Below are 21,113 nucleotides of genomic sequence, written 5' to 3' on the forward strand. Positions count from 1 at the left end.
GGTGATCTTGCCGAGGAGGTTTATATGGAGCAACCTCCTGGTTTTGTTGCTCAGGGGGAGTCTGGTTTAGTATGCAGGTTACGCCGTTCTCTATATGGCTTGAAACAATCTCCTCGAGCATGGTTTGGCCGTTTTAGTTCTGTTGTTCAAGAGTTTGGCATGCTTCGCAGTACAGCAGACCATTCAGTTTTCTATCATCATAACTCTTTGGGGCAGTGTATTTATCTGGTTGTTTATGTGGACGACATCGTCATTACAGGCAGTGATCAGAATGGTATTCAGAAACTAAAGCAACACCTTTTTACCCACTTTCAGACCAAAGACTTGGGGAAACTCAAGTATTTCTTGGGAATTGAGATAGCTCAATCCAGTTCTGCTGTGGTCCTTTCCCAAAGGAAGTATGCTTTAGACATCCTGGAAGAAACCGGTATGTTAGACTGTAAACCGGTAGACACACCTATGGATCCTAATGTCAAACTTGTACCAGGACAGGGGGAGCCTTTAGGAGACCCCAGGAGATATCGACGGCTTGTAGGTAAATTGAACTATCTCACCATTACTCGTCCAGACATTTCTTTTCCTGTGAGTGTTGTTAGTCAATTCCTACAGTCACCATGTGATAGCCATTGGGATGCTGTAATCCGCATTCTTCGATATATCAAAAGTACGCCAGGCCAAGGTGTGTTGTACGATAACAGAGGTCATACTCAGGTTGTTGGTTACACAGATGCAGATTGGGCTGGCTCACCCACAGATAGACGTTCCACTTCAGGGTACTGTGTTTTTATTGGAGGTAATCTAATATCTTGGAAGAGTAAGAAACAAGATGTAGTGGCCAGATCTAGCGCTGAAGCCGAGTATCGAGCTATGACTTTGGCAACATGTGAACTCATATGGTTGAGACATCTTCTTCGAGAGTTGAGATTTGGAAAGGATGAACAGATGAAACTCATATGTGATAACCAGGCCGCATTACATATTGCATCCAATCCAGTCTTTCATGAAAGGACCAAACATATTGAAGTTGACTGTCATTTCATTAGAGAGAAGATCGCATCAGGATGTGTTGCTACAAGTTTTGTTAATTCAAATGATCAACTAGCTGACATCTTCACTAAATCTCTCAGAGGTCCTAGGATTGAATATATTTGTAACAAGCTTGGTGCATATGACGTATATGCTCCAACTTGAGGGGGAGTGTTGAATATAATGTATTTATAGTGTATAACCTTTCCTTGTTAATATAGGACACATATATGGTAGGACACATGTATGGTAGTTAGGACTCTTAGCCTTGTAGGACTCTTAGCCTTGTATATATATATATTTTTCAATTGCAAGTAGATCATTACATTAATGAGAATCAAGGTCTTTCTTCTTTCTCTCTCTCTCAACAATCATGAAACAATTTCCCTTCTCATTATACATCATGTCTTGATAAAAAGTATATTCTTGATATTTTCAGAGAGTTTAGAGCTATGACACAAGAAATAGGTGAATTACTTTGGCGGAAAATAATTCTTGATGATCCAGGAGTGAAGTGGAATGAGGCTATAAAGCTATATTGCTTTAATAAATTATTAATTAATATTGCTCACAACCCAAGTCAACATGATTGTACCAAATATATTGAAGTGGATCAACATTTTATCAAAGAGAAGTTAAATAGTGGATTGATCTATCCTCCTTATGTTTCAATTGATAGACAACTTCTTGATATTCTAACAAATGGTCTATCAAGTCGGTCATTCCAGAAGATGACTTGCAAATTGGAAGCAGATAATATCACTCACCAGCTTAAAGGGGAGTGTTAACTAATCTGATTAAGATACCAAGGAATTGACTCCCTAATTTTTGAAATTTGATTGAAAGGGAATTAATACTTTGATTTATAGTATTGTACAGTTATATATTTCCTATTTTATTTTTTCTGATTTGTAGGGTATAAGATTTCTAAACTTTCTTTGTATAATTCAGTTTCCTAATTTTGTTGAATTGTACACTATAAATATTGTATCATTTTGTTGGAAATGTAATGAATAAAATCATTCTTTTTCATATGTTGAAAGGATGCTACTTTTTCGAGATTTAAATGATGGAAGATAATCAGTAAAATCATATTTTAAGGTGCTATTGTTTGTCACTTCTTCTGTTTTCCATGGCTCAAGCAGATGATATTTGTGTGTTTTAGTGTTTTTGGGTCTCCTCTGCAAAGGATGCAGTTGATATTTAGCTGGCATGGTAATTTGTTGGATTTTCTTCTCTATCTTCCTTCTTTCATTAATCCCTTTCCCTAGGAAACCCTTCTTGACCTGTCAAGTGAAGTTCAATATCTCCAGTAAATTTCTCTAAAAAAAAGAAAAAAAACACATGGGGATGAGAATTCATTTCTTTAGGGCCATCCGAAAGGATATTATTTCACCAATTTGTACTAAATAATTAGATAGACTTTCTAATCAAATTCACTGTAGCTCTCATAATGATGATTTGATTCTCATAAATAAGTTGCATCATCATTCATAATTCAAGCTGCACCACAAGCAATATCTGAACTTGCATTAATGCAAGAATCAGGCCAACAGTCAAGTCATCCATGTACCTTTTGATCCATTTCTTTTTACTTGATATATTTTTCACTTTGATAAGAAGGATTGGGAGAAGGCTTTTGGAGATAGGCTTGTTTAAGCTTCATTTAACAAGTCAGGATATTATTTGGGGGCATTTGAAAGGATATAATTTCACCAATTTGTACTAAATAATTTGATAAGACTTTCTAATCAAATTCACTGTAGCACTCATAACGATGATTTGATTCTCATAAATAAGTTGCATCATCATTCTTTATTCAAGCTCCACCACAAGTAATATCTGAACCTGCACTAATGCAAGAATCGGGCGAATAGTCAAGTCATCTATGTACCTTCTTATCTGTTTCTTTTTATTCAACATATTTTTCACTTTGATCAGAAGAAACCCACAACCCTTGGTATGGCATGGTGGTTATGGAAGAAAGGATTGAGTGTATGATTGTAGGGATTTGTTAGACGGCCGATTTTTTTTAAAGCTTAAACTTGTAGAATTTAGGCCCACAATGTATATCAATGCACTCTTAACACTCTCCCTTACATGAAGCCTCCTTTGGGCTAAACAAGTTGGGGAATAAAGTAGCTCTTTTGGATTTAATAAATTGAGGAAATAAATTTACAGTGATATTCAAAGACATGACCTTTTGCCAAATAAGGCTCTGATACCATGTTATACAACTAATTTTCCTAAAAGCTTAAACTTGTAGGATTTGGGCCCATAATGTGTATCTTGTAGTCTAACATAATCAAATTTAAAAATGAAAGCTAAAACAGTATATTTGCAGTCTCTGTCTATTTGGATCTGGGCTCTACACCTGAAGGAAAAGGAGTTATATTGCTACCCTTATAAATTTAGATTACTAAGTATTTTTTTTTTTTCAATTTTATTGATGGTAGAAACCACTTTGAGCCTTAATGCTCATTTTTGGACTGTTTGTTTCTTGTTTTTGTGTTTGTTTTTTGTTTCTTTTATTTATTTTTCATTTTTAAATTTCTTTTACCTTTGTTGACTGTAACTTGCATCAGTCTCATGTGCTTTGGTTCCATCCTTCCAGTGTGTTTTCATATATCTATTTATTTATTACCTCAAAATTTCTCTCTCTCTCTCTTTTTTCTTTTTTTTTCCTAATGATATTATTTTTTTCAATATCTCCTCGATGGTAAATTTTCCATATTCCATTTTCTAATTTTATAATTAAATTCCAAATTTGTGGTAGTTTGAGTTTATGTACTACAATTTTTATCTTATATATTCAACTTCTTCCTGTAGTGGGTCTAAGATCTTCCCTGCATTTATTGGTTTCCTTAAAAGCAAAGACCCCAGTGATGGGACAGAGCAGGCATTACTGAACGAGGTAGCTTCTTTTGATGATTATATAAAAGAAAATGTGAGTCTTCTACTTAATTTATTTTTTCAGTGATCTATTTCAGTTTCAATGGTGAGATAAGGCTATCAGTTACTTAATGATAATTGTTGTTGCCTTTAACTTATTTAGCCTCCCATGATTTGAGCAATAATATTGGAAAAATGAAAGTCAGACTTGAGGAATGATATTTTCAAAATCATGTTGTTTAATATTGCAGGGTTTTAGACCAGATTGAATGTTCCTGAATACCATTTTAACTTGCCTTAAAAATTCGTTAACATGACTTTACCAAATTAAATTTATTGGAATCATATATTTTATTTTTAGTTTGTAGGCAAAGTTTCAATCAGTGTTGTTTGTGGAAATAAGTACATTTACTTATTCAATGGAGACATTGTACCCAAAGTCACTGCTATTTGTACATATTATTGAAGTCATGTATTTCTGCATTTTTTGGGTCTGAAAATCTGGAGTGGAGTGCATTCTTGTTTACGTTTTTTCTTACTGCAGTGGCCTGGAAGGATATGGGAAATAATACGTGGATAATGATGCTCACCTATGTGTGCATATGAGATCCTTGAAATTTTGCTAGTTATTTATTTAATCTATTCTTTTCTAATTAGGAAAAATTAAAGTTGCTCAAGCCCTTGAGGCCTGGCTCAAGCGACTAGTGTATGGGGTGGAGCTATGCAATGTTCCATGCTCTAGTCCCAGCAGGGACAAAAAATGTTACCTATAACAGAGCTTTGTTCTTGTTTGGTAGCTTGGTAACACCCCTACTTATTTTTACCTCTTGATGTAGGTACATCTAAGATTATGGTCCAATTCTCAATAAGGTAGGTATGAGTCTAGACTCCTCCAAGCCAACTGTTAGCGCTTTTGGAAAGTACACTAGTGCAAAGTTTGGAAATTCTAGCGTTATTGGGTAAAATCTTGAAGACCTATTCAAAAACTTTCCCCTTTGAGTCCCTATACCTCATAAAAAGGACTAGAAAGTCATGTATGGCTGTGTGATCTCAAGGATGCAGCCCTCATGGAGATCCTCCTATTCACAGTCCCTGCAGAATCCACATTGAGGCATGTTGGGAAAGCCTTCAGAAGATGCAGTTCACTCTCTTCAACATCCCTTCAGAAAACTCTGGTGTTAATCTCCACCCAGAAAATTCTGGTGCGCTTGTTCTCTCCCAAAAATATAATTTGATGACGTCTCTATTCCAAAATCACGTCTTCAGTCTTCAAGAGAAAATCTGGTTCTGCTCAAATCTGATGCGCTGTTCTTCAAGGACAAATTTGGTGGCATTCCCTCTCCTCTCATGGTGCGTGTTGATTCTAGGTAAATCATTCAGATGGCTGCCCTCTTCATGGTGTTGGTTGAATTCCTTTCCTCTCCATTCTTATGCGGGTTGTCTACCCTTTTCAGAAAATCTTGTCCGTGTTCCTCCAAAACCCTCTCAGAAACGTGTATGATACCCCCCTCGAATTCCCAAACTGTGCATGTTTTTCTGGTGTGTCTATTCTCCCCTCTAGAATTTCTGGTGCGTGTGTATTTTAAGTGACAAATCCCATCTTTCCAATGGTCGTTCCCCCTTGTATGGCAGCCCACAATTCCATTAATGACATGATCTCTAAAAGAATTCCCCTCATCCGTGAATCCATTCTCCATTCTCCAATAATAGTCTCCCATTTTTCCTTCTTTCTCCCATCTTCCCATCCAAAGTCCCATTTCAGTTCAAATTCTCCTTTTTATATTCCAAAATACATGTAGTTGGGGACTCTCAATTATTCTCAAGGAGTTCAATTTTCCTTAAACTCCCAATATCCATATCTTCCTTACCAAAACATATCCTTAGAATTTCAAACTTCCCAAAAACGCCTTCCAAGGAGTCTCACTTTCCTTGGACTCCCATGCCATCTTCATATCTTCCGCACCAAAACAAATCCTCAAAATTTCAAACTCCCCCAAAACGGCTTCCAAGGAGAGTCCCACATTCCTTATCCAATGGTAAGTTTCCTTGCAAAATCATGAAATTTATTAAATTAAATAATTGAATGAATAAATAAATAAGTAAATAAATTAGAAAAAGATAAAACAATAATAAATAAATAAGTTAATTAAAAAATAAGAAAAATAATATAAAAAGAAAGATAACAAATAAAAATAAACAAGTGATTGATAATAACAAAAATAGAAATAAAAATAAATAAATAAATAAAAATTGAGCCACACAAGCCATGTAACCATGCAAGTCATACAAGTCACGCTAAAAATGTCTAATGGGCCAAGTGTGCCTAAGTGGGCCTAAGTGACCTAGATGGGCCTAATGAGTCTTAAGGGGCCTAGGGGTGTCCAAATGGGTCTAAGTAACCTAAATGAGCCTAAGTAAACCTAGATGGGCCTAAGGTGGTACTTAATGGGCCAAATGTGCCTAAGTGACCTAGGTAGGCCTAATGTGTCTTAATGGGCCTAGGTGGTTTAGGACAATGTCTAAGTGACCTAAAGTGATCAAGACATTGTCTAAGTGACCTAAACATGCCTAAGTGTGCTTTCTTAAAAGTGCACTTAAAAGCTATCCTAAAGAGGAAGGAAAAGCCTAAGTCTAAATTAGGGTTGCAAAGAGTTACAATGGGGTTAGATAAATCCCTCAACCAATGTCTCCAAGGTGGCTAAAGAAAAGGTAAGTAGTATGAGTAACAATGGGCCACCAAGGAACCATTGTGGAGTACTGGAAGTGAACTTAGAGACATGTGCTAAAGGGACAAATTGGAGGGTCTACAATCACATCAGTGATCCCATTCTGAAAATCCCAAACACATTTTTTGAAGGGATGAAAAAGCTCAAAGTTTTAGATCTCACTAATATGAATTTACATCACTCCCTTCATCACTTCGCTGCCTTGCAAATCTTCAAACACTGAGTTTAGATTGGTGCGTATTGGGAGATATAGTTATAATTGCAAAGCTGAAGAAATTAGAATCTCTTAGCCTTATAGGTTCTAATGTTGAACAGTTGCCCAAAGAAATAGGACAACTAATCCATCTAAGGTTGTTGGATTTGAGTAATTGTTCCAAACTTCAAGTAATTCCAACAAATATCATATCAAGCTTGTTAGAGTATGAGTATGGAAAATAGCTTTACAGGATGGGAGGTTGAAGGATCCAATGATAAAAAAACTAATGCTAGCCTTGCTGAGCAAAAATATTTGTCTCACTTGGTCACTTTAGATATAGAAGTACCAGATGCCAAGTTACTGCCAAAAGGCATACTCTTTGAGAACTTGATAAGATTTAAAATATTTATTGGTGATGTCTGGAGTTGTTGTGAAAATTGTGAAACCATAGAATCACTGAAGCTCAATAAGCTCAACACAAGCCTCCATTCCATGGATGGTATTAGTAAATTGTTGAAAAGAGCAAAAGATCTATACTTAAGTGAACTTAGTGGTGCTAATCATGTTCTTTCTGAATTAGATAGGGAAGGTTTTCCAGCATTAAAGCATTTTCATGTTGAAAGCAGTCCAAAAATTCAATATATCATGCATTCAGTGGAACAAGTTCCAGGAAATCCTGTCTTCCCTGCCTTGGAGTCATTGTATCTCACAAAGCTGATTAACTTGCAAGAAGTGTGCCATGGACAACTTCCACCAGGGTCCTTTGGTTACTTGAGAATTGTAAAAGTTGATGATTGTGATGGAATTAAATGTCTTTTTTCAATATCTTTGGCTCGAAGCCTTCCACAACTCCAAGAAATAGAAATAAAAAGATGCAGGGTTATGGATGTGGTTGAACAATATGGCAAAGAATTAAAAGATGGCAGTGATGTAGCTGATACAATTTTGTTCCCTCAATTACGATCCTTGACATTCCAACATCTACCAAAGCTGCTAAACTTCTGTTCAGAAGTGAAGGCACTGCCTTCCATTTATGTAAGCATGAAAGAATTGAGGTCAACTCAAGTAAAGTCTGAAGGAATTTGTTTGGAGGGTGAACCTGGTACTCACATACTGCTTTCCAACAAACAGGTATTTTATGCTTAATAGTCCTTTCTATGGCATCTTATTTTCCCTTGTCAATTTAGGTAATGTTATTCTTTAAGCAGAAATTCTCAGGATGTGCTAGTCAAGCAATTGGGCCAACAAGCCCCACTTCCACTTCAAGTCCTAAGTGCTATAATCTAGAACCCTTATTCTTACAGCACTTTACCAGCAAAGATATTCACCTTTGATACGAATGATTGTCTATTGTACTAAATTTCAATCTTTTAATGATAGGCAAGGAAAATAATGCTTACCTAATAGGTATTTTATAAAATACAGAAGATAATACTATTATTTCAGTCTTTGAAGCTCTTCATCAAAGAGTTGTACCTTCATGAAACGCACTTCAATAATATTTGTATGTTTCTCCTTTATATGATCATTCACTGTTAGTATCTTATGCTTCATGCATTATGCATGAGGGGCAGCAGGACAATATGGTGCATATGTTATGGATACATACCTCTGGTTTGCTTAGTCTTTAGATCAAATAGCAATTTGCTTACCATAACAAGTGGCATTTGAAATTATTATAGGGAAAGATGCAGAAAATAATCTCAACTTATTTTTTATTTCCATTGTCCACTTACAAAGTACTTATAAAAAGTTGCTTAGTTCTAGCTCAATTCAATCTTTTTTCATTGATGTTTAATGAGAAAACTGTTGCAATCCTCACAGAGCCTGTGAGGTTTTTGTTGGTGATTTACCCACATACCACTAGTTATGGAGAGGCTTGGTGTAAAATTCTCTTGCCAATTTATTCTGGTTTATCAATGCAATGTTAATGGGGTTACCCAACCCATTCAGGGCTTAGTATAACACGAAGGCAATGTATGTTGGACATCCTGACCCAACTCCGACCTAACATATAACTATGTTAGACCTAACATATAATAATGCTATTCTTTTATATTATGTTCCATGGAAATTAATTATATTTTATAAAATTAATTTTTTTTTAATTAAAAAATGCAAATGCCTAAAATTATGAGAAATCAGACCTTATATTCAACATTTTAGCAATTATATACATGCATGACAGGACACTGATTCCACTGAGATCTCAATTATCATTAATACATGTTAAATTATGATTACTGACTAAACATATTTATTGCAGTTCTGTTCTTGTCCTTGCAAGTTTGATATATGCAATTACTGCAATATATTACTGTACTGATCCTATCTAAAATTTCCATGTTGTAGGAGATATGGCATTGTCAAATTCCATCTGAGTCCTTCGGCAACCTCCACTCACTACATGTCGAGAATTGTGCATCACTATTGAAATTCTTGCCATCCTTTTTGCTAAGCAGCTTACAGAATTTGGAAGTAGTAATTTTAAAAAACCGTGATCTACTAGAAGAAGTATTTGATCTTGAAGGTATAGATGTTAATAATGAACATGTTCGGCTGCTCTCTAAGTTGAAAAAATTAAGCTTAATTGGTCTTCCTAAGTTGAGGCATATATGCAACAAGGACAGACCCTAGAGACAACTTGTGCTTCCAAAACCTGAAATGGCTGAATGTGGACAACTGTGGCAGCTTGAGAAACCTTTTCCTTCCTTCTATGGCCTCAGATCCTGTGCCACTTAGAGGTGTAGAAGTGATGGCTATAGGCAATATCGTATTTCCTCAATTAACCCACCTTTCACTGGAATCTTTGCTCAACCTAACAAGTGTCTATCCCAGATGTCATTCTCTACAACAGCTTGACCATGGAAACCTAGATGTACCCTTTGGAGTGCTCTTCAATGAAAATGTCAGTTTGGCTCTTAAAATCCTTTACTTTACCATCTCGTAATATTTCTTTTTAACACTCTGTTTAGGGTAAAATGGTTTGAAATTTGCACATGGAACATTTTAGATTCCTTGGAGGTCTTGGGCTCTGTTAAGGGTAAGTTTTTTTGCTTGGGAAGCGTCGTGGAACAGAATCTTGACCATTGATCAGCTCAAAAGAAGGGGTTAGAATATGCCGAATAGGTGTTACTTGTGTAAAGAGGAAGAGGAAACCAGGGACCACCTGATCCTATTTTGTAAGAAGGCTATAATGCTGTAGAGCTTGCTTTTCTCTCCATTTGATGTGCAGTGGTTCCTGCACTCCTCAATTAAAAGGAATTTGATTGGTTGGCATGGAACTTTTGTGAGTAAGAGAAGGGAGAAGGCTTAGAGGGCTGACCCCCTTTGCTTGATGTGGACCTTATGGAAGGAAAGAAATGAAAAAGTGTTCAATGACATTGAACGGTCCGACCAAGCTTTAAAACATTCTTTTTTGTACACTTTTGTGAATTGGGGTAGGGTATATTTAGAAGATCATTCTTTGTCCATGATTGTTTTTATAGAGTGCCTATTGTCTAGTTAGGAGAAGGGTTTTTCATATTTCTTTTTGCCTAGCTTCTTGGGCGTTGTTTGTATACTTCGTGTGTACTTTTTTCGCCACTTCTAGGTGTTGCTATTACAACTCTTATTTACCTATCAAAAAATAAAAATAAAAATTACTACTCTCATTCTTGATTTTCTTCTTTAGGTTTGTTGTATCTACAACACACTCCATATCACATTGGCTAGAGAAAATCAAGGTCTTGCCAATTAGTGTAAGGAGTAGAAACATCGCTGGTCAATGTCTTCCCCTGTTGTCTAGTCTCATGTGTCTTGTGACTAGGTTTGTAAATCTGGGCAGCATCACTACCATTGAAATAAGTTTGAGCCATAGCATCCTAAGTATCATCAGTTGTAGGAAGTCAAAGAAAAGGTGAACTAATATCTAAAGTTATTGAATTAAGAAGACATGACATCAACATTGCATTCTCCTCGGCCAAGCATAGACAAATGAATCAGAAAAAATTGGTTGTTTCTTCTCTCTATTCAAGTATCCCAACTTCCCCTTTCCTGCAGCTTCACAAATTAGGACCATGCAGAGTAATTCATACCGTCAAGTTTGTTAGAAGTCATCTGTATGTACATATTATCATGTTGAACTGTTACAACAGAAGGAATAAGCAGTGGTGCTCCAGAACCAGAAACATTTGTCACCAATTCAAACATGATTCTTTGTGGGAGGGCAGTTGCAAACTCAAACAGCAAGGATAGGAGGCAAAAGGAATAGGTGATCAGTAAAAGCATCAAACTAATAGAGGTGTCTTTGGTACTATGATGATTTAGAGAGAAATTTTTCTGTACATTTACTTCATAGCTTGTGCAATATATATAAGAAAAGAGAAAAACTATATACAAGGCTGAATCTAAAACAAATCCCTACGGGAAATTTGGAGAAAAGTCTTTGGAGAAAAGTCATTCTTGGAAATTTGGGGAGGTGGAGGGGGTTGGACCACTAGAGAGGTGAGGGATTCTTACAGGTTAAGTCTTTGGAAAGACATCAGAAAAGGTTGGGATAAATTCACTCTTAGAACCAACATCCGCATTGGAAATGGTAGACGCACAAGATTTTGGTGGGATAGTTGGGTTGGGGAGATTAAGTTGAAGGATGTTTACCCAACTCTTTTCAGGCTTTCTTCCCACAAGAATGCAACAGTGGCAGATTTACGGGGAAGGGGAGGGGGTGGAGGTGGATGTTGGGAGGTTTCTTTTAGAAGACCCTTCCAAGATTGGGAGCAAGAGGTGTTTCAGTTTTTGGAATACATCTCTTCTTCAAAAGTGCAAGAAGGGGGAGGACACTTTAATTTGCAAAAATGATGGGAAGGGAAAGTATAGTGTCAAGTCTTACTATATTTCTTTAAGGGCTGAGAACAATATTTTATTTCCAGCTAAAGAGGTTTAGGGATCAGGTGCTCCTCTCAAAACTCCTTTTTTTTGCTTGGGAAGCAGTGTGGAGGAAGATATTAACTGTAGATATGTCGATGAAGAGGGGATGACCCTTGGTTTATAGATGTATTCTTTGTAAAGATAGTGAAGAGTCAACTGATCATATTTTGATTCATTGTGATAGGACAAGATAATTTTGGACAATGCCGTTAACAACTTTTGGTTTGGTTTGGGTGTTCCAGACTTCAGTGAGAAATCTTCTTCTAGAATGGAAATTCAAGGGACTTGGGAAGAAGAAAAGAGCAGTTTGGCAGCTGGCTCCGATTTACTTATTTTGGTGTATTTGGGGAGAGAGCGACCAAATGATCTTCGAAAACGAAGAATTGTCGGACCAAAGACTGAGGGTTCTCTTTTTCAGATCCCTTGTGGAGTGGTCCAAACTGCTGGATTTGGAGATACCCTCTCATCTGAATTTTCTGTAGTCTCTTTATAGTGGCTAATCTTGCTCTTTTCTAGGTTTCTTCTTTCTTTTTTGGTGCTTGGGTTGTTTTTTTTTTTTGTGTATACTGCTTATATATGTTGGGTGTGCCCCCTTTTTTTGGTGCTTCTTAATACAAGCTTTTGCGTATCAAAAAAAAAAAAAAAATACAAATCCCTACAGTCTATTCCTAACTTGCAGCAATAATAATAATGAAATCCCTAAAATCAAGAAGCTAAATATGACAGCTACAAATCTATTCTTTGATAGAAGCTCAATATTTACTTATTTTATGCCCAAACTAAGGTATTTAACTTTAAAATTGAGCTCTAGTTACATTACTTCTTCTGATTTCTTACTAAATCCCTAATTTTGGTCTAATATATTTCTGTAGCGTGTCCTGTAATTTTTGGTTGCATTATAACTAAAACTTGCCAGCAGCCCTACACTTTATAATGTATCTAATTGTCCCTGCCACATATTCCAACTGGTTCTCCTACATTTTCCAGCTGCTATCAATGCTCAAAATAACCATTACAGCAGCTGCTAGCTTTCTCTACAGCTGTCGGCTATATCTCTTGCTGCTCATGCTTCTTTTTTGCTCTATTTAAGGGAGGTGAAGGCTGACCATTACATATGGAGAAATAGAGAGGGAGAAATGTAGAATATGATCATTCTTCAAGAGGAAGTAGATTGGTGTAGTTTTAAACCCTCATTTCCATTTATAAAATCTTCAATTTCAGTTTCAGCATTGATTTTCAGTTGTAATTTATTTTGTGTTGCCACCTGAGTGGCTAAATTTCCAAGCCAAGGTGAGGGAAAGCTTGGGTTACTCCATTCTTATTGTTTCTAACATGTATACTTGAGGAACATGTAGGAGACACTCCCTAATTTGGCCTGTTCATCTCAACCTAGGCATTAGCTCAGTTAGGAAAGGTTTTATAGTGCACATTTCTTGTTGCCTCTGTACCCCTTAGCTTGCTTGGAATGACTCAAATTGAAGGAGTTGATGCTGGAGTAAGAATTGGTACATTTGAACCTTATCATAGTATAGATCAGTTTGGAATGGTGAAGAGAAGAAGAATCTGTTTGTGTATCTTTGGGTTGGAATTAGATGAAGGAATGCATTGAATGTTATGGTGCCATGCACACTTGTGGTGATGAGCTATGCATTGCAATGATATTCCAAAGATAGCTTGTATGGGGGATACTTTATGATAACCCAAAACGTTGGTTGTTTTCTTAATTACATGCCTTGTTTTTTTTTTTTTTTACTCTTACCATTTCAAAGACTAATAACAAAAATACAAAAACTGTCTTTCATTCTCTTCTTGCACTTGTTTCAGTCATTTTTTTGGGTTTGACACCCAAATACTCATTGAGTACTATAAATTCAAAGTTCTTGCTCTGAGGGACTCAACACTAAGGAGAATACAAAACCAAACTGTAAGCACTCCTTGCCTATAGAAATTAAAATAATCAATCCTAAAATAAAGGGTCAACTTGGATATGAAAGCTAATATAGAATAAGACTGGAAATCTCTAAATATGTGGTTAGCACTTGTCAACACCAATCACTTGGCATGTGGAATCAAAGGGAAAGGTAGCTCTGCTAGCAGCTTCATAAACCATAAAGCATTAATGTTGTTTTTGTCCTTCTTTCACCGTTCTGGCTATTCACAAGCATAGTTATTTGTCTCATATCAACCTTGTGTGTTTTATATCATCTTTATGTCATTCATTTGGAATATATAGGTATCATTAATAGAATGGTTAAATGAATTCTGCAGGTAGCATTTCCTAGCTTGGAATTATTAAATATCTCAGGCCTGGATAATGTGGAAAAGATATGGCACAACCAACTTCTTGAAGATTCCTTTTCCCAACTAAAAGAGATTAGGGTAGCATCCTGTGGAAAACTGCTGAATATTTTTCCATCCAGTATGCTGAACAGGTTACAGAGTCTACAGTTTCGGAGAGCGGTAGACTGTAGTTCATTAGAAGTGGTTTATGACATGGAGTGGATAAATGTTAAGGAAGCTGTAACAGCCAGTGTGTTGAGTAAACTGGTTTTATATTTTCTACCAAGCCTTAAGCATATATGGAATAAGGATCCCTATGGAATTCTCACCTTTCAAAACTTGAAGTTATTAGAAGTTGGTCATTGTCAGAGTCTAAAATACCTTTTTCCAGCCTCTTTAGTTAGAGACCTTGTGCAACTTCAGGACCTGCGGGTATCATCTTGTGGAGTAGAGGAACTTGTTGTGAAGGAACATGGAGTGGAGACAGCTCCTAGGTTTGTATTCCCTATATGACCTCTCTGAGACTGATGAATCTGCAACATGTCAAGAGTTTCTACCCTGGGACACATACTTCAGAATGGCCTTTGTTGAAAAATCTGGAGGTATGTGAATGCAATAGAGTGGTCTTTGTCTTCATCAGGCTTGTTTTCAGTGAAATCTTTTTTCTTGGCCTTGTCAAAAGTCTCTAATCCTATTTTGTTCCTTCCGGCCAAGTTTTTGTGGAGTTCAAAAGCCCCTTCAAAGGTTAAGGCCCTCGCTTGGTTAGTAGCTCATGGGAAGGTGAACACCAATGACAAGTTGCAATTGAGAAGACCCTACAAGTCCCTCTGTCCTCAATGGTGCATTCTTTGCAAAGGAAATGGAGAGTCGATTGATCACCTTTTTCTTCATTGTCCTGTTACCATTGGACTCTGGAACAAGTTGTTCAAGCTAGTTGGGTTGGTTTGGGTCCCTCCAAGGAGGTTTGTGGACATGTTGGTTATTGCTTTTAAAGGCTTGGGGAATTCCTTAAGAGGCAAGACTCTGTGGCAAGTTGCTTGCCTTACTTTGGTTTGGATAGTGTGACAAAAGCGAAACAATAGGATTTTTGAGGATAAGGGGAGATCGGAAGAGACGTTATGGGATTTGATTTTGTTCTATTCCTCTCTTTGGGCTTCTTGTTCTGCAGCTTTTAGAGGAGTTCCTTTAAATGTGTTACAACTCAACTGGAGTGAGGTTTGCGCTTCAAAAGTTTGAGTGTGGGGGGGTTTCTCTTTGTTTTTAGCTAATGTTGGGGGTTTTTATGTTGTTCAGATTGTGTAGGAAGGACCTCTCATCCTTCTAGTGGTTTCTTTTGTTTCTTTGTTCTTTCTTTCTCCTGTATCTTTCCTTCTATTAATATATTTCTCTTCGTTTCTGATAAAAAAAAAAAAAAAGATATTTGCTTACAAAATTCCAACATTCCAAGAAGTACATCTGGAGGGCAAAGTCGATATCACAATTCAACAGCCACTTGCCTTATTCGAGACAGTATGAATTCCAACATTTCTGGGTTTAATTAACGTCAAGTTGCATACTTGCCATGTTTCATTAAATTTTCCATTTGGTTCATGTCATGTCAACAATTAGTATACACAACATCAGTTACATCAATTTGATTGTTTCATCTCTTTGAGAAAATTCATATCAAATCTTTGAATTGTCAAATGACTGCTCTGAATGTTCTGAAGGAAATGGACTTCAAAATTGTAAGGTTAGACTTAGTCATCTGATCAGATCTTTCTTATTTTTTTATTTTTTATTTTTACATTTTGGGTACCAAGTAAGACCCCCTAAAATAGTAAGCTTGAACCCTTTACTACAGAAATGGTGTAACTTTAATTGTAAATCTTGAGCATTCTAGGGCTTGAGGCAACCCGTTTCTTATTTTGAAGTCCAATCATTGCACACACCTTCATGCGGCCCTGTTTGTTAACTGTTCTAAAAAACAGAAACACCCTTTTTAGATGGAAAACAAGTTTGGCAGGAAGAAGATTGGAAAACAGTTTTTTGGAAACTCCTCCCAAAACATGGTGTTTTCAGAGAACGCCTTTCAGCTGTTTTTTCTTATTTTTGGTACTGTGTTCTAAGAACAAGAGAACAACATGAACAAAAGAACACACCAGAACCTCTTGTTCTTCAGCCTAGTTCTTGTGAAGGTCCTCACAGATCTCAATTACAGAAACAGATACATCATCAAATGGTTTCTGAGTTGAGCATCGGGAGGTGGGTCTCCATCAAAATGCATCATCAAATCTGTTTGGTTTCCTAGAAAATGCAGGAAAAATTATATATTTTTACTTCTGAAAACATTTTTTTTTTTGTGTTCTCTCTGTTTTTTCAAAGCACTTTCACTCCAAAAAAGATTGAATTTGAATCTCTTCACCTCCAAACCCAAACTCTCCTTTTCTAATCCTTTTTTGTTCTCATCCTTCAACTCCCATTTTCTCGAAATCCCATTCTTTGAAGTATTTTCAGTTTTATCTTTTGTCTTTGTTTCTATTTTATTTTTGTAAAAAAAATCATGTAAAATTTTCAAATGTTGTCCCTCACTTTTACAGCTTACAGCCTTAGAACTCTTACCACTTCTGCCAAAATGCATTACAGTTTTTGTTTCTTAAGACATGCTTTCATTTCTGTGATATCTTGATTTGTTATTGTTTGCTTCACTTGAGTTTTAGTGTTTGCTTGCTAAGAAAAGAAATGGGAGGAAAGGAAGTGTTGAGTTTTATGATGTGGGTTTTGTTAATATCCAAGAAAAGTGAGACTATCATCAGCTTAAGCGTGGGTGTAGTCCTTTCCTACCTTTTTCTCACCAACAACCAGAGGTGTTGGTATTAAATCTCTGGGTGGAGGCTTTGATATGATTTGAATTGGTGTTGATTGAAAATAGAAAGCAAATCAAGAAATGTTTGAATCATATATGAACCATAGTTGCTGCTGAGTCTTGCTATTTTTCTTGAAGCTAATAGAAATCCGAGCTATTGTATGTGGGCCATTGTTTTCTTATGCTTATTTATTAATTATAAAAAATATAATGATTTGTTTTGAAAAAGGATGAAATTATAAAAAATTTAATTTTATAAATCTATACATTATTTATTTTGATCATGTTGATCATTGGAAGAAAACACTCAATTTTAAAAACTAACTTCCAAACGAGTTTTTTCTTTTATTTGATTTATAAAGCCGTTTTTACTAAGTTAACCAAACAAGTTTATTTTTTGTTGTCTTTAATTTTTTTTTTAGAATAGAAAACTGTCTTTTAGAATTTAGTTTCCAAACTTAATTTTGTTTTTGAAAAAAGCATAAAATTGTTTTCAAGAGTTGTTTTTAAAAACTATTTTAAAAAAGATTCCAAACTGGGGCTTACATATATTTTTTTACCAAATTAACAAGGAAAATTGAACCTAAAATATAGGGTATAATCAAGTTTCATCATGCCGTATTACTGTGGTAAGCATAAGGATTTCCTCAGTGGATTATGCAGTCAATTGAACTTATTTTTCCAATATGATTCCAACTTTCATGGACCTATAAAATGTGACTTTATTGCAAAGTGATTTGTTGCTACCCGCCGTGCCCATCGTCACTTTTATATATAAACAACATCACATGTTGTATTAGTTTTGCCATGCCTTTTGTTTGAATTAGAGATAAAAATGCACTTCCTAATTTATATGATAGTTGTAATTTGACAGACTAAATTATTTTGTTTGAGGGATATATCAGGTTGCATTCCCTAATTTGGAGGAATTGACATTGGATAGTAACAGCACCACAGAAATACAGCAAGAGCAATTTCCAGTGCAGTCCATTTGCAAACTTCGAGTTCTGAATGTACTTAGATATGGAGATAATTTGGTTGCAATTCCATCCTTTATGCTTCATACGTTACATAATCTGGAAAAGCTCAATGTGAGAAGATGTGGTTCAGTCAAAGAGGTTGTACAACTTGAAGAACTTGTTGATGAGGAAAGTCATGCCATGGCACTTGCTGAGTTAAGAGAAGTACAGCTGCATGACCTACCTGAGCTGACACATTTGTGCAAGGAAAACTTCAAACGAGGCCCTCGTTTTCAAAATCTTGAAACTCTTCAAGTATGGAACTGTGGCTGTTTGATAAGTTTGGTACCAAGCTCAGTGACATTCCAGAACCTAGCAACTTTAGATGTATGGTCTTGTGGCAGTCTGGTTAATTTGCTACCACCATCAACAGCTAAAAGTCTGGTGCAACTCAAAAACCTCAAAGTAGGTGGATCAGATATGATAAAAGAAGTAGTTTCCGGAGGAGGAGGCGAAGCAACAGAGGAGATTGCTTTTTGCAAATTAGAACACATTGCACTTGTTTGTTTAGCAAACCTCACAAGCTTCTGTTCAGGAGGCTATACTTTCACATTCCCATCCTTGGACCATCTGGTAGTGGAAGAATGCCCGAAGATGAAAGTTTTCTCGCAAGGCTTCTCAACTACACCAAGGCTAGAGAGAGTAGATGTGGCAGATAATGAATGGCATTGGGAAGGTGACCTCAATACCACCATTCAAAAGTTGTTTATACAGCTGCATGGTATGTACCAATTCACCAAATTTGCTTTCCATGAACGTTTATAATGATCCTTTCCCTCATGTGTTTGTTAGTTAGGCACCAGGGCACTCTATCCATTGCTATGCTTTTCCTAGCAGAAATATTTTTAGTACCTTAAAATGATTGTCATTGCAATATGAATGAATGCACTACTACAAAAATTATATCCTTGATGACTTAGGCTCCAATCTTGATCTTTAGGAAAGGGGATGAATTGTACAGAGGACCCAATCTTGACCCTCTTTAATAAGCATAACCTTTGGTTTGGTCTAATATTGATGCTCTTAACAAGTGCCTAAATATAAAAGGCTCATATCTGCTCTCAAACACCACAGCTTGATACTTCTTATTTTCATTGCCCCTTCTTTTCAAACCCTCTCAACGTCTCTCCTGCCATCATCCTCAGCTGCTCTAGATACATCCTTCACCACTAAATCCCATTTCTTTTGGTCCACAGATGCCACAGATGTTAATCAATTCGGACTTCAGTTCTATGACTATGTTTGGTTTCATCAAATCATAAACCAGCTCCTCCTTTCAAGGCCATCTTCAGTGGAGATTTCTGTTTTCAGTAATTCTGATTGCTCTTTCCCTGCAACAGCTCTCCTTCAAAACCAAGAGATGGAGTTTGGGCTAGTGTTTTCTATTCTCTTTTGGAAATGGGTGGGTTTAGAGTTTTGATTTTTGAGATAGGCCATACAGAACTTGGATGCAATGTGATTGTCTGGGTTAAAGTTTTGGTTTCTTAGTAACTATGTGGCTATGTGGTCGTTGCTCCCTGAGGTTGTTTGGTGGTGATCCTGAAAAAGATTAGATGGTAAGAGTCTCACTTCCTCATGTTCAACATGTGTTTTGTGTAGGCTATTAGCAGTATCAAAGTGAATTTGGGAGGGTTTTTTGGTGTGTGATGTGAGTTATAAGTGAGAGCAAACTCGAAACACAAGCTGAAACATATAAGCAATGTGATTTATTAAGTTCGTCTTGAGAAGTTAATCCCATTATTTTTCAGTTTTCCTTTTGAAAAATTACTCTAAAATCCAAATATGGTTAGAAGTTTTTCTCTCCTTTAATAGACAATATATGATTTAATATTATTTTATTAATATAGAAAAACTTGCATCAGATTTTCAGATTTGAGAATGGAACAAGCAACATGCTGCTATGGCAATTAGACTTACCGCTAAAGAGGCATCTAAAGTAATTGAAAAGACCCAATCACACTGTTAATTGTAGAGAAATGGAACTCCACATAATTATAAAACATAATAACTAAGATCAATCTCACATTTGGCCAGAAAAAATGGAGAGCTGTCAAGGAAAAGAAAAAGGAAATAAAGCAAAATAAAGGGAACCTTATAAGACTCTTCTAAATATGCAGGGTACTATGTATTCCATTCCCGTTAATAGATCAAGCAAAAGCCTAATGGCATTTCATCCTTTTATTTCATCTTGTCTTTTAATTTATTTTTTATTAGCCCCGCTTCCTTGCTTGAGTTATGGAGCTTATAAGGATAAAGGTGGGATATGTGAGTGGAGGGGGACTGGATTCATATTGGACCTTGTTGTATTACATAATGGCTTTATCCTTGGCCATTACAAGGGTATCCATCTATACATGAGTCACTTCAAGCAGAATTTGGAAAATTCCTGTGAATTGGTTAACGTGTTTGGTGAATGGAATGTTTTGGAAAAAAGTACTCTGCAAATGGTTGAGTTCCATATGCTAATTCTAAACATGCATTTCTAGGTCTCATTTGGTTGATGGATGCAAAATATCAACTTTGAAGTTCTATATAATTTTGATCTTATGTTACATATTTTTATTATGCAACATGGCCGGGGATGGATTTTGTTCTAGGATGTAAAGGAAAAGTAAATTCATTGTGCAGGTTGAGGTAGAAGTTTCTTGGTTGGAATAGCTGAAAACAAGGAAAATGAAAGGGCTTGTTCTGAACAGCTAGAAGGGATTTGTAGGAAGGCAAATGTGGTCCTAGAAGCAGATAGAGCAATGGAATATGTAGTTGATGCTATGGAGTCTGCCATTAGACTTTTATAATATAGAAGTTTAATATTGCTGATATGTTTATGATTTATTGATTGCTTTTGTAACATCCCTTTTGTTGCAGGAGCTGTCCATGGTTTTTTGTCCTTGAATAAATTGAGCATCAAGTTGCCGAGGTTAAAGACGAAGGTTTTATCTGGAAAGAAATACTTGAAACAGTTGAGAAACGGTTAGCAGCATGTGAGAAAGAGAGTTGGTTCGAGAAACAATGTTGGGTGTTTTCTCATCTTTGTATTGATTCTTTGTTTCATTATATCCATCCTTATTTTTTGATGGCTGTTCAGGATGATAATTGATGCATTGGTGCAAGCGTTACTCATCTTACTCCCAGTCATGTTGAGAAAGCTTGTTCTTCGGTTAATAAACTTCCAGGTACTATTTTTTTTTTTTTGATAAGTAAAAACTTCCTGGTACTATGGT

The 21,113-nt window shown here is 36.1% G+C and overlaps 1 protein-coding gene across 7 annotated transcripts in view; it reads left to right on the forward strand.

Moving 5' to 3' along the window:
* LOC117930145 (putative disease resistance protein At4g10780) overlaps nt 1–21,113 on the forward strand; it is a 74,477-nt gene that overhangs the window by 51,706 nt on the left and 1,658 nt on the right. Inside the window, exons 3-8 of one of the 7 annotated variants that reach the window (XM_034850625.1) lie at nt 3,856–3,973; nt 9,193–9,748; nt 14,017–14,651; nt 15,442–15,537; nt 17,779–18,613; nt 20,758–21,065. In XM_034850625.1, coding sequence (XP_034706516.1) covers nt 14,538–14,651; nt 15,442–15,537; nt 17,779–18,613; nt 20,758–20,867 — 1,155 coding nt within the window. In that variant the 5' untranslated portion in view covers nt 3,856–3,973; nt 9,193–9,748; nt 14,017–14,537 and the 3' untranslated portion in view covers nt 20,868–21,065. Of the gene's footprint in view, nt 1–3,855; nt 3,974–6,603; nt 7,972–9,192; nt 9,749–14,016; nt 14,743–15,441; nt 15,538–17,778; nt 18,614–20,757; nt 21,066–21,113 lie in introns of those variants that run through there. The other 6 variants (XM_034850620.1, XM_034850621.1, XM_034850622.1 and 3 more) reach the window with 6 other exon arrangements.

This window comes from Vitis riparia, chromosome 14, assembly GCF_004353265.1.
Source record: "Vitis riparia cultivar Riparia Gloire de Montpellier isolate 1030 chromosome 14, EGFV_Vit.rip_1.0, whole genome shotgun sequence".
NCBI lineage: Eukaryota > Viridiplantae > Streptophyta > Magnoliopsida > Vitales > Vitaceae > Vitis > Vitis riparia.